This window comes from Amia ocellicauda, chromosome 7 (genome assembly GCF_036373705.1).
Source record: "Amia ocellicauda isolate fAmiCal2 chromosome 7, fAmiCal2.hap1, whole genome shotgun sequence".
In the NCBI taxonomy this organism is placed as follows: domain Eukaryota; kingdom Metazoa; phylum Chordata; class Actinopteri; order Amiiformes; family Amiidae; genus Amia; species Amia ocellicauda.
In genome coordinates, this window is record NC_089856.1 from 20,539,287 (window position 1) to 20,552,133 (window position 12,847).

Below are 12,847 nucleotides of genomic sequence, written 5' to 3' on the forward strand. Positions count from 1 at the left end.
AAATGCATTAGTCAACAAAGGTAGTTTTTGTTCATTCAAAGGATGTTTTGAGGTTTTGAAAGAGATTAACCTACACTCTCACTAATTTTGTTCATGTCTCCAACCTTAAATTTGTCAGAATTGCATTCATCTAAAGCTCTCGTCCTGCTTCAGAAATTAATATTTCAAGCTGGCACTGTTAACTAGATTAAAAGTTTGTTGGTGCTACACACTGGACGTGAGAACTGCCTGTATTTCAAGAGGAGCTTCCACACTGCTTTGAGAATTTTGTGTCGCTAAGATAGAAACTGTCTCTATTTTCTTTATTATTTTTCCGCAACTGGAAAGAATCTGATTGATAAGAAGTAATGTAAATCCACATGAAAACACGCCTCAGTATATGCACACTCCCATTAACAAACAGCCAGGCTGACGAAAAGTCATGAGGTATAGCAATATCCATTACTGTTTAATTGTAAATGAAAGAAAAAACATATCCAGAAAAAGACAATGCTGGTATAGACAGAGATCAGAAGTTATTGTGCTGAGAAGCAGCCTGTCTTCCATTTTTGTGCTGCGTCATAAATACTCTGTGTATTAATAATAGCAATGAATCGCCTAGCAATGGGGTCAGCGGTGAGGTCAAAGTTCAGTTGATTTGAACTCTCAGTGACACGACCAACGACTGTTGTTATCGAGCAGGACGAATGTCACCAGAAAGTGTAACCTAAACTGCACAGCAACACGGCAATGACAATCGTGCTTTGCTCTTCAGTGACGGTTGAGTGTGAACTGGCCTTTACTGTTGCATCAGGGCTCTACATAAAAATAATGTTGTGCGAATACAATTTGAAATACAATTTGGGCGCACAGTGCGAGTACAATATTTGAACTCTATAAGGAAATACTACATTGACAATTATGATTATAATTATATTTTACACTAATTGTTATTACAGTAGCAAATGTGGGAAATGTAGTTCGGTTGTGGATTGTCACAATTAACCGAGAAGGCAATGAAAACAAGTCCTGTGTATTACGTTTATGACCCAGTATTGCAGCGGTTCATTTGGCACGATATCCAATCACCTACTAGCTGGCGTTAGCCGCCTCCTCATTAAAACACACTTACAGATACAGTAGTAGGGTGCAACAACTTATTAAAATCTACTGATATCTTAAAATGTAATGAATCGTTGATTAGTTGGGTCTAACTGGAGCGCAGCTACTAAAATTTACATTTAATTTACACTGAAGACAGTTTGCTGCAACATGTGCAAAGCTGAACACACATCGCGCAATCACGACAATGACGCAGAGCACTGAAGAGAGACACACTGGAGCCTTGATGGCTCGCTCAGCTGGTGCAGGCTGCTGCATCTCGAACCGAAAAGCTGTCCGTCAAGGATGGCACATTGGATCCGTTTAAACCGCACAAAGTACTCAGCGTTTCCCGTTACTTGAACTTCCCGTGTCTCGCAAGCTACGCCTGTTTCTTTACCTCCTCAAGTACATTATTATTATACATTTTGTTTATTATACCCAGGTGCTACACTCAAGCAACAGTCAAAACAGACACAGTACACAGATGCAATACAGCAATGCAGTACACAGAGATGCAGCAAAATTCAGATTGCTGAAGTTGAATGAAGTTGCTGGAACCCTATTGTTTTTGTAATGGTTATTATTAGGCTTCCATGCACAAAGTTTTTGTTAGGATTTTTCTTTTTTTTTTTTTTTTCTTGCACCAGAAATTTAAAATGCCCCTAAAATGCTCATCCATTCATAAAAACTCATGAAACTTGTAAGTGTTGTAGAAACCACTAATACCTGCAAATGCTGTGAAAACTGCATCTGCCGGTCACATGGTACTGCCGCCATAATGCATATTGTGAAAAAGTTTGAAACCCTACGAAAATCTTCTTCTCCAAAACCAACTGAAACATGAATATGTCACTTCATACTCATGCACTATTATACTAGTTCATCAGAAGTTGCTCGGACGCATACTTTGTCCGCCATGTTGCGTTTCTGATTCAAGCTCTTTTGCCTTCTACTCCAAAACTGCAATTCCCACTGTGCCACAAAATGGTACACACAACACTAGTACAGAGTCCTACCAAGGTTGTTAAAGGCAAGTTGCCCCAGTGAAAAATATGGGTGCTGTAGGCCATTGAAAAAAAACATATGAGCCGCTTCAGACACGATACACATTTCCAGCATACTGGAATGCACTACACACATGAAACTCTAAATTAAGTTTGTGGGGTACACGGTTAAGCCGCAATGTTGGATTTAACATGTGTCCGCATGCAAATATGAAAATGGCTACTGCTCCGGAGATGCATGTATGCAAAAAAACGTGTTGTGACAAAGAGGCTCCCTCAGGTGCTTCTTGCACACTCTTGAGCAGGAGTGATATCGTCTGTTGAAAGTGGTTTCTGGGTTACCAGGGTCAATGTCTGTAATTTTCGCAAGTCTCGTATTCCAATAGCCAGTCCAGGGTTCAGTACACCAAAAGAAGTTCCTCATCCAAACAATATACATCACGCCAGAAAGTAAGTCCAAACAAACAAGGGTCATACATGGTAAGGTCTATCCTTTTGTCTTCCAAACAACATGCAAACTCACACACCATGTCCTCCTACTGCCACACCCTTTCCAGGAGCAGAGATCACTTTATATAGGCATTGTATTAGCCCTTAATGCCTGACAGGTGAGTCTGCTGCCTCTTGGAAATCAAGTACCTGGATGCTTTTTGGGGAATGTAGTTTTTTTTTAGCAGCGGCCATTTTGTAGTTTGTAGTTCCTATAATAGCACCCATCCACTACATGGCCATGTACTTTGCCACAGCGTATTTATAAACGCATGAAATTTGACCCCAGAGAAAACCCATAAGCCATATTCAAAAACTCACCAAACTTGGTACAATAATAAATGACAATGTTATGCTTGATTGTGGTGAGTTTTGTCACCAACGGTGACATTGTGCGCTGACCACGCTGCTTAAGGCCATGTCACATCCAGCAGTGAATATCTACAGAACAGTGAAGCCTAAGGCGCTTAAAATTTCATTGATTAAAACTAGTACAAGCATCTGTCAAAGTTGATGAAGCCAAGTTGATAGGACACAAAACATGGCTGCTTTTCACCAATGAAATTGACAGCATTTCATTTCAGCTACATCATGACATTCCTTATGTAGACCTCTACCTCTATCATGCATCTTGAATGCAGAAAACTTGAAACTCAAATGTCCCAAAATGCTCAAACATGCATGAAAGCTCACGAAACTCGCAAGTGAAACCACTTATACCTACAAATGCATTGAAAACTGCACTTGCTGGTGTCATGGTGCTGCCGCCATATTGCGTTTAGTAGTGAAATTGTGAAATGCCACAAATATAATTCTCCAAAACCAACTGACATGCATATGCCACTTCATACACATGGATACCTTATGCCCCACTATTACGCTTGTTCATCAGAAGTTGCTCGGTCTCACGGTTTGTCTACCATGTTGCATTCTCTGATTCATGCTATGGTGCCCTTCTACTCCATGCCACTTATACCCACTGTGACACAAATTGGCATGCATGACACTAGTGCAGAGTACTACCAAAGTTGTTAAAGGCGAGTTGCCCCAGTGGAAAAAATGGGTGCCGTGGGCCAATGAAACAAAACGTTCACGCCGCTTCAGACAAGTTACACATTTCCTGCACACTGGAATGCAGTACACATGAAACTCTGCACATGTGTGTATGCCTCTGCCTTGAACAGAAAACCAGACAATGAAGTTTGTGGAGTAGATGGTAAAGCCGTGATGTTGGATTTAACATGAATCCGCGTACAAATATGAAAACGGCTACTGCTCCAGAACTATAAAGCCCAGTGCCCTGAAACTGTGCATGTATTATATAGATACTGCAATCTATCAAATCTGTAAGAGACAAGTGACTGTGTGCAAAAACATGGCAGCCACAAGCAAATGACTGTGCACGTATGCAAAATATGTGTATTTATAAATGCATGAAATTTGACCCCAGAAAAAACCCATGAGCCATATTCAGAAACTCACTAAACTTGGTACAATAATAAATGACAATGTTATGCTTGATTGTGGTAAGTTTTTGTGGTGCATCTTGAATGGTAGGTGTATTTTAACAGTGAGAGACAGAATAAATACTTATTTCCCTCATTAACATGCAAATCAATTTATAACTTTTTTGAAATGCGTTTTTCTGGATTTTTTTGTTGTTATTCTGTCTCTCACTGTTAAAATACACCTACCATTAAAATTATAGACTGATAATTTCTTTGTCAGTGGGCAAACTTACAAAATCAGCAGGGGATCAAATACTTTTTTCCCCCACTGTACATGAAGAAATCTGGGAGCAATGAACAAATGTTTAAGACAAAAAGTCAATTTTGTCCAATTTTCTGACTGTAATGATACACTGTCACCACTTGTGGCAGCATATATCATACTTTTCACTGAGAAAACAAGATTCAGGCGCCATCTTTGGCATGTACATCGTAAAAGCTAAGAACTATCAGTCACTTGCAACAGTATTAGAGTGGGTGGAAAGTATTCGTTTAAATACAGAGACACTGCAAGCAAATACAAATAATGTAAACTGAGATTTGTTATAGTTAGGGATTGTCTCAGCTATAGGGAAGCTGTGGCGAGAAGCGAGAGAAACCGAAAGTGAAACTAAAACATAAAATTAAAAATGATTCACAACACACGATAATATAAGTTATTAACATAAATACATGAATATGAACAGTGGTACAAGAGCAATGATGTTGCTGAAACTGTAGCGGAGGGTTATTGCTTTCAAATGAATTAATTTCAAACTGAGATCACAACGAGTACATGACTTCCTGTTTATATAATGTTAATGATGCAACACGGCGTGGCACGACTTTGTCCTCTTCTCTTTCAGTGAAATCGTAACTTATAGTAACATATTATATACTGAATTGTGCAGAATCACTTGGTCTATACAGTAGAGAAGAAAGGGTGAACATAAGACATGTACTGTGCGAGCTACAGTTATTTATAATAACGCCTCTGCCTAGTGAACCCAGTCCAAGTAGGGAAAATAGTTCCATGCCATTTTAGCTAGTCATTTTCTAAAAGGGATAAGTGGATATTGATTTTGACTCATTGATTTGATAATTTTTCTCAGTTGAAGTGAATGTTTCTGTAACTCTTCCCTCGTTTAAGGTCTATGAACACCTTCCTGATCATCTACCTGGGCATCCTTCTGTTTGAGGCCATCCTCAGCACCATCCTGAAATATGCTTGGCAGGCGGAGACCAAGTGGGATGAGCCGTGGTACAACGAGAAGACTGAGAAGGAGAAGAACAGCAGCAAGGTGCGTGAGTGACCTAACGTCACCAGAATAACACACATGCTCAGGGTGATTCAGGAGGTGTGATTTCTGGTGTGATTACATGAGCCTTTGTGTGTGTGTATATATACAGTGAGGGGAAAAAAGTATTTGATCCCCTGCTGATTTTGTACGTTTGCCTACTGACAAAGAAATGATCAGTCTATAGTTTTAATGGTAGGTGTATTTTAACAGTGAGAGACAGAATAACAACAAAAAAATCCAGAAAAATGCATTTCAAAAAAGTTATAAATTGATTTGCATGTTATTGAGGGAAATAAGTATTTGATCCCCTATAATTCAGCAAGATTTCTGGCTCCCAGGTGTCTTTTATACAGGTAACGATCTGAGATCTGAGATTAGGAGCACTCTCTTAAAGGGAGTGCTCCTAATCTCAGCTCGTTACCTGTATAAAAGACACCTGTCCACAAAAGCAATCAATCAATCAGATTCCAAACTCTCCACCATGGCCAAGACCAAAGAGCTGTCCAAGGATGTCAGGGATAAGATTGTAGACCTACACAAGGCTGGAATGGGATACAAGACCATAGCCAAGCAGCTTGGTGAGAAGGTGACAACAGTTGGTGTGATTGTTCGCAAATGGAAGAGACACAAAATAACTGTCAGTCTCCCTCGGTCTGGGGCTCCATGCAAGATCTCACCTCGTGGAGTTTCAATGATCATGAGAACGGTGAGGAATCAGCCCAGAACTACACGGGAGGATCTTGTTAATGATCTCAAGGCAGCTGGGACCATAGTCACCAAGAAAACAATTGGTAACACACTACGCCGTGAAGGACTGAAATCCTGCAGTGCTGGCAAGGCCCCCCTGCTCAAGAAAGCACATGTACAGGCCCGTCTGAAGTTTGCCAATGAACATCTGAATGATTCAGAGGAGAACTGGGTGAAAGCGTTGTGGTCAGATGAGACCAAAATCGAGCTCTTTGGCATCAACTCAACTCGCCGTGTTTGGAGGAGGAGGAATGACCCCAAGAACACCATCCCCACCGTCAAACATGGAGGTGGAAACCTTATGCTTTGGGGGTGTTTTTCTGCTAAGGGGACAGGACAACTGCACCGCGTCAGAGGGACAATGAACGGGGCCATGTACCGTCAAATCTTGGGTGAGAACCTCCTTCCCTCAGCCAGGGCATTGAAAATGGGTTGTGGATGGGTATTCCAGCATGACAATGACCCAAAACACACAGCCAAGGCAACAAAGGAGTGGCTCAAGAAGAAGCCCATTAAGGTCCTGGAGTGGCCTAGCCAGTCTCCAGACCTTAATCCCATAGAAAATCTTTGGAGGGAGCTGAAGGTTTGAGTTGCCAAATGTCAGCCTCATAAACTTAATGACTTGGAGAGGATTTGCAAGGAGGAGTGGGACAAAATCCCTGTGCAAACCTGGTGGCCAACTACAAGAAACGTCTGACCTCTATGATTGCCAACAAGGGTTTTGCCTCCAAGTACTAAGTCGAAGGCGTCAAATACTTATTTCCCTCATTAACATGCAAATCAATTCATAACTTTTTTGAAATGCGTTTTTCTGGATTGTTTTGTTGTTATTCTTTCTCTCACTGCTAAAATACACCTACCATTAAAATTATAGACTGATAATTTCTTTGTCAGTGGGCAAACGTACAAAATCAGCAGGGGATCAAATACTTTTTTCCCTCACTGTATATGTGTGTGTGTGTGTGTGTGTGTGTATGTATATATATATATTAGTATGGTGTTCCTAATAATCCTTTAGGTGAGTGTATATACATACATGTAAACACATAAAGTACATACACATTGATATCCAAAGATAATTCAGATATCCGATCTGTGGCATGTTTTATTGACCCTGCAGTGTCTCAAACAGCACTTTAACCTCTTTATGATGGTATTTGTTTATTTATGAAGCTCCTTATTATTTAGAATAAAATGTCAAATAATCCCACTTGATTATTTAATTATTTCACTGCCTCAGTTTTCTTGATCCATTGTGATCAAGTTAGTCTCTAAATTCTTATTATTCTGACAAAGGCTTATGAAAACTTTGTCGGTTTTATCTTGTATTTCCTTGATTTCACCAGTCTCTTTGATTCCGGGGGACCAGTCCTGTGACCATCCATTATCTAACATCTGTTTCTCTACCTTCTAATGTTTTCCCCTCAAAAATTCAATCTCACTTTCGTCAGACATGATTTGAAATAGTCCAGTCCGAATGTCTAAGCCAGTATTCTCCTGCAGAGACTCACCTGGGGCAACCGAGTGTCTGAATTCGGAAAGTCAATACAAATATGTCAATCAATCGTCCAGTATGAGACAGTTATCCCAAACACAAATATCTGCGCCAGCTAATCCAAGCTGGGGGAATGCCCAAAACCGAACGCACACAATATCTGCGCCAGACACTCGGGCTGCGCAGACCCGCTCGTGGTGTAACCCAAAACTGAGCGCACACAATATCTGTGCCAGACACTCAGGCTGTGCAGACCCGCTTGGGGGAATGCCCAAAACCGAGCTAACTAGTTCCTAGTTTAAATGATTCTCTATTTCACTGCATATATGCTCTCCCAATGCATTAGCCCCCCTTCTGTTTAGATGTAGACCGTTCGGTTTGTACAGGTCCCATCTATCCCAGAAGAAAGACCAATGCTCCATAAACCTAAACCCCTCTTCCCTACACCCAGCTTTCAACCACGTGTTAAACTTTCTAATCTCTGCCTGTCTCCCAGGCCTGGCACGTGGTACCGGATACCGGTGTTGTTTCTCTCACTCTCTCCACACCACTTCCAGACTCTCCTCCTTCCTCCCCAACAACAAAGGGTGCTGGGTTCCTGCTTAAATGCTAATGGGGGGTGAAGAAACCCTCTTAAATTGACGAAAACAGCAGCACAGGAGTTGTGTTGCAAATGGAAAAGAAGTATTTTATTCAGGCCGGCCCGGAAGAAGAAGAACAGAGCGAACGCGAGGCGGTCTCGGGTTCAAACAGCTTTTTCTTACAGATATCTTCCGGGTTTGCATTTTTATGCAGTTCTAAACAAAAGGTGCATAATGTCCAATCAGCAGAGGGCAGAGTCCCGGATGTGCATGTGGATTGGCTCAGCCCTTGCTTCTCTACTTCCTCTTCCTCCTTTGGAGGGTGGAGTTACCAAGCATCGGGGCGATGTCACCACTTCCTCTGCAAAGCATTTTGGGATGCACAAAGGACTGTGGGGGAGAGAGTGGCTCGACGTGTTTTGCACGTGGGACCAGACAAAGAGAAAAGTGGCTGTGCAGGGGGAGAGAGACAGACAGACAGAACTATACAACATCATTTTACATATTCCATTCAAATAAATAAATATATATATATATATATATATATATATATATATATATATATATACACTCACCTAAAGGATTATTAGGAACACCTGTTCAATTTCTCATTAATGCAATTATCTAACCAACCAATCACATGGCAGTTGCTTCAATGCATTTAGGGGTGTGGTCCTGGTCAAGACAATCTCCTGAACTCCAAACTGAATGTCTGATTGGGAAAGAAAGGTGATTTAAGCAATTTTGAGTGTGGCATGGTTGTTGGTGCCAGACGGGCCGGTCTGGGTATTTCACAATCTGCTCAGTTACTGGGATTTTCACGCACAACCATTTCTAGGGTTTACAAAGAATGGTGTGAAAAGGGAAAAACATCCAGTATGCGGCAGTCCTGTGGGCGAAAATGCCTTGTTGATGCTAGAGGTCAGAGGAGAATGGGCCGACTGATTCAAGCTGATAGAAGAGCAACTTTGACTGAAATAACCACTCGTTACAACCGAGGTATGCAGCAAAGCATTTGTGAAGCCACAACACGTACAACCTTGAGGCGGATGGGCTACAACAGCAGAAGACCCCACCGGGTACCACTCATCTCCACTACAAATAGGAAAAAGAGGCTACAATTTGCACAAGCTCACCAAAATTGGACAGTTGAAGACTGGAAAAATGTTGCCTGGTCTGATGAGTCTCGATTTCTGTTGAGACATTCAGATGGTAGAGTCAGAATTTGGTGTAAACAGAATGAGAACATGGATCCATCATGCCTTGTTATCACTGTGCAGGCTGGTGGTGGTGGTGTAATGGTGTGGGGGATGTTTTCTTGGCACACTTTAGGCCCCTTAGTGCCATTTGGGCATCGTTTAAATGCCACGGCCTACCTGAGCATTGTTTCTGACCATGTCCATCCCTTTATGACCACCATGTACCCATCCTCTGATGGCTACTTCCAGCAGGATAATGCACCATGTCACAAAGGTCGAATCATTTCAAATTGGTTTCTTGAACATGACAATGAGTTCACTGTACTAAACTGGCCCCCACAGTCACCAGATCTCAACCCAATAGAGCATCTTTGGGATGTGGTGGAACGGGAGCTTCGTGCCCCGGATGTGCATCCCACAAATCTCCATCAACTGCAAGATGCTATCCTATCAATATGGGCCAACATTTCTAAAGAATGCTTTCAGCACCTTGTTGAATCAATGCCACGTAGGATTAAGGCAGTTCTGAAGGCGAAAGGGGGTCAAACACAGTATTAGTTTGGTGTTCCTAATAATCCTTTAGGTGAGTGTATATTCATATACATTTGAATATTTATGCAGAGGTGATATGTCATTTATTGTATTTAAATTTGACAAGACCTCAGGGGAAGTCCTGCCCGTCATGTGCTTCCCCCAGAGTGAGTCATTCCCCCAGGCTTCTGGGGGATGTAGTGCCATTCAGGGCAGACTTTACCTACGCTGCCCAGCACATTTTCTTAGCAATGCCCAGTTTTGAAAGTTATTCTTCGTATGCGGTTTTCAATTGCAGATTTTGAAGTTCATCTCGGACTTTCTGGCTTTCCTTGTGCTCTACAACTTTATCATCCCCATCTCTCTCTACGTGACTGTGGAGATGCAGAAGTTCTTGGGCTCATTCTTCATCAGCTGGGACTTGGATCTGTATCATGAGGAGTCAGACCAGAAGGCTCAGGTCAACACCTCTGACCTCAATGAGGAGCTAGGCCAGGTGGGTCCTGCTGCACCCTCCAGGGAGTCTGTGGTCTGGTATAGGTGGTGTACAGGTACCAAACTGCAGAGCAAAAGTGATGCACAGTCTCTGCTTGTGTATGAACTGCAGGTGTCTTTTTCACTTCTCTGTACAACAAAATGTCTATGCTTATGTGATAAGATAAAAATATTTACTGGACACTAGGGCATATGCAAACAATCACCACATACCTCACATTTTCCTGCTCAAGCTGTGGAACATTGAATTGTGCCCATCTTTTCTTGCACACCATAGCTGTGTTAGTGGCATGGTCACAGTAGCTCAGTCATAACATCAAGATTGGAAGATTCAAGTTCAGTGCTGTGGGTGCATCAGTCTGTTTGTTCCCATGTATGATGTATAAAGCAGAGCAGCCTGAGCTGCTGTTTCAATCTGTGTTTCTGATGCACTTCCTAGGTGGAATATGTGTTCACAGACAAGACGGGGACTTTGACAGAGAACGAAATGCAGTTCCGAGAATGCTCCATCAATGGTGTCAAGTACCAGGAGATTAATGGCAAACTAGTGCCGGAGGGAATGACGGAAGACTTCTCTGATGGATCCCTGCCTCATCTGGTAATCACCTCCACAGCCTGAGCTTCACTGTTTCAGGGGATTGCATTTACACAAAAAATACCCAATGCAATATTGCCTGCTGCAATTGCAATACAGTGCAGTGCACATAAATGTATTGTTCACAATGAAATGTAGCCTTGTTGCATCTTTGTGAGAAGAAAATGGGTGTGTATACTTACTGAATTAATTATTCCGTTTGTGTGTTTTTCCATGTACAGAGTGGGGATGAGGAGTTGTTCCTGAAGGCTGTGTCCCTATGCCACACTGTGCAGATCAGTTACGATCAGACAGATGGCCCCGGCAACTCTTTTAGGCCAGCCAACGGCATATCGTCCCAAATGGAGTACTACGCCTCCTCGCCAGATGAGAAGGCTTTAGTAGAGGCCACAAAAAGGTGAGGAGGGAATGAGAGAGAGTTTGACTGTTACATGTACCTGTAAACATAAGCTGTAGTGAACTGTAGTGAGTCGAACTACAGCATAGCATCGTAACTAAAATTATTTGTTTATATGCTAGTTCTCCTTTAAGAGCACTGCCTATTGTCTGCTGATTATTGATGTATAATTTAGCTTGTTTTTTGTTGTTGTCCAACCACATTTTATAATGTTTTGCTTTTAGCCGTGAGAGAATAGGGTTTTATATGGAAAGAATTTTGTAAATGATCTAAGAACATAAGAAAGTTTACAAACGAGAGGAGGCCATCGTGCTCGTTTGGTGTCCATTAATATCTAAGTGATCCAAGGATCCTATCCAGTCTATTTTTAAATGTTCCCAAACTTTCAGCTTCTACCACATCGCTGGGGAGTTTGTTCCAGATTGTGACAACTCTCTGTGTGAAGAAGTGTCTCCTGTTTTCCATTTTGAATGCTTTGAAGCCCATCTTCCACTTGTGTCCCCGGGTGCGTGTGTCCCTTCTGATCTGGATAAGCTCCTCTGGTTTGATGTGGTCGATGCCTTTCATGATTTTGAAGACTTGGATCAAGTCCCCACGTAGTCTCTTCTGTTCCAGGGTGAAAAGGTTCAGTTCCCTCAGTCTCTCCGAGTAGGACATTCCCTTCAGACCTGGAATAAGTCTGGTTGCTCTCCTCTGAACTGCCTCTAGAGCAGCGATATCTTCTTCTGATTTCTTTAGATGCAGAGCAAACATGCATTTATATTCTTGCTTTCTTTCCTCCTCCTGTCGTCTTGTAGGATGGGTGTGACCTTCACAGGAAGCAAAGGAGCAATAATGGAAATTAACATTTTTGGAAAATCAGAGAAGTAAACTTGTTTCTTCTGTTGTATTAAGATAAATTGTTATGGCAAAACAACAAATTGTCTTCAGTTTATATGAAATTACTGTGTTTAAAATATCAGTTGTAAAAATGTATTCACTATTAAGAATAATACTGAATTCTGAAGGAAATTGAAAGAACTGAAATCTATTTTCCTTTGAAAACTCATTTTTTGTAAAATTAATTTATTTCAATTTAAGGTTTTTAGCTGACCTTAAATCTAATCAAACAATAATGTTAGTAATTTATTTGTTAGTTTTGTTTTGTTTCTTGGTTTGAACAATTGCACAATTATGTTAGAACCCAAGATCAAAATGTTCTTGTGCGTTTTGTGAAGCTGGAGGTCTTATAAGTGTAGCATTACCATGTGTAATGTATTTTTTCATAGGTATAAACTACTCCATGTTTTGGAGTTTGATGCAAATAGACGAAGAATGAGCGTTATACTACAATCCCCATCAGGTATGCTTTAATATTGTGGTTTATTTTTCAGCATTCCACAAGTCTTAATGATGATCTGTGCATGCTTGGTGTGTTTTTCTTGTTAGTATGTATAGTTTTTT

The 12,847-nt window shown here is 41.3% G+C and overlaps 1 protein-coding gene across 4 annotated transcripts in view; it reads left to right on the forward strand.

The window, feature by feature from the left end:
- atp11b (ATPase phospholipid transporting 11B) overlaps positions 1 to 12,847 on the forward strand; it is a 146,963-nt gene that overhangs the window by 59,532 nt on the left and 74,584 nt on the right. For all 4 annotated transcript variants that reach the window (XM_066708840.1, XM_066708839.1, XM_066708842.1 and 1 more), the window contains 6 exons: positions 5,214 to 5,364; positions 10,216 to 10,413; positions 10,852 to 11,010; positions 11,229 to 11,404; positions 12,202 to 12,270; positions 12,673 to 12,746. In XM_066708840.1, coding sequence (XP_066564937.1) covers positions 5,214 to 5,364; positions 10,216 to 10,413; positions 10,852 to 11,010; positions 11,229 to 11,404; positions 12,202 to 12,270; positions 12,673 to 12,746 — 827 coding nt within the window. The remainder of the gene's footprint in view (positions 1 to 5,213; positions 5,365 to 10,215; positions 10,414 to 10,851; positions 11,011 to 11,228; positions 11,405 to 12,201; positions 12,271 to 12,672; positions 12,747 to 12,847) is intronic.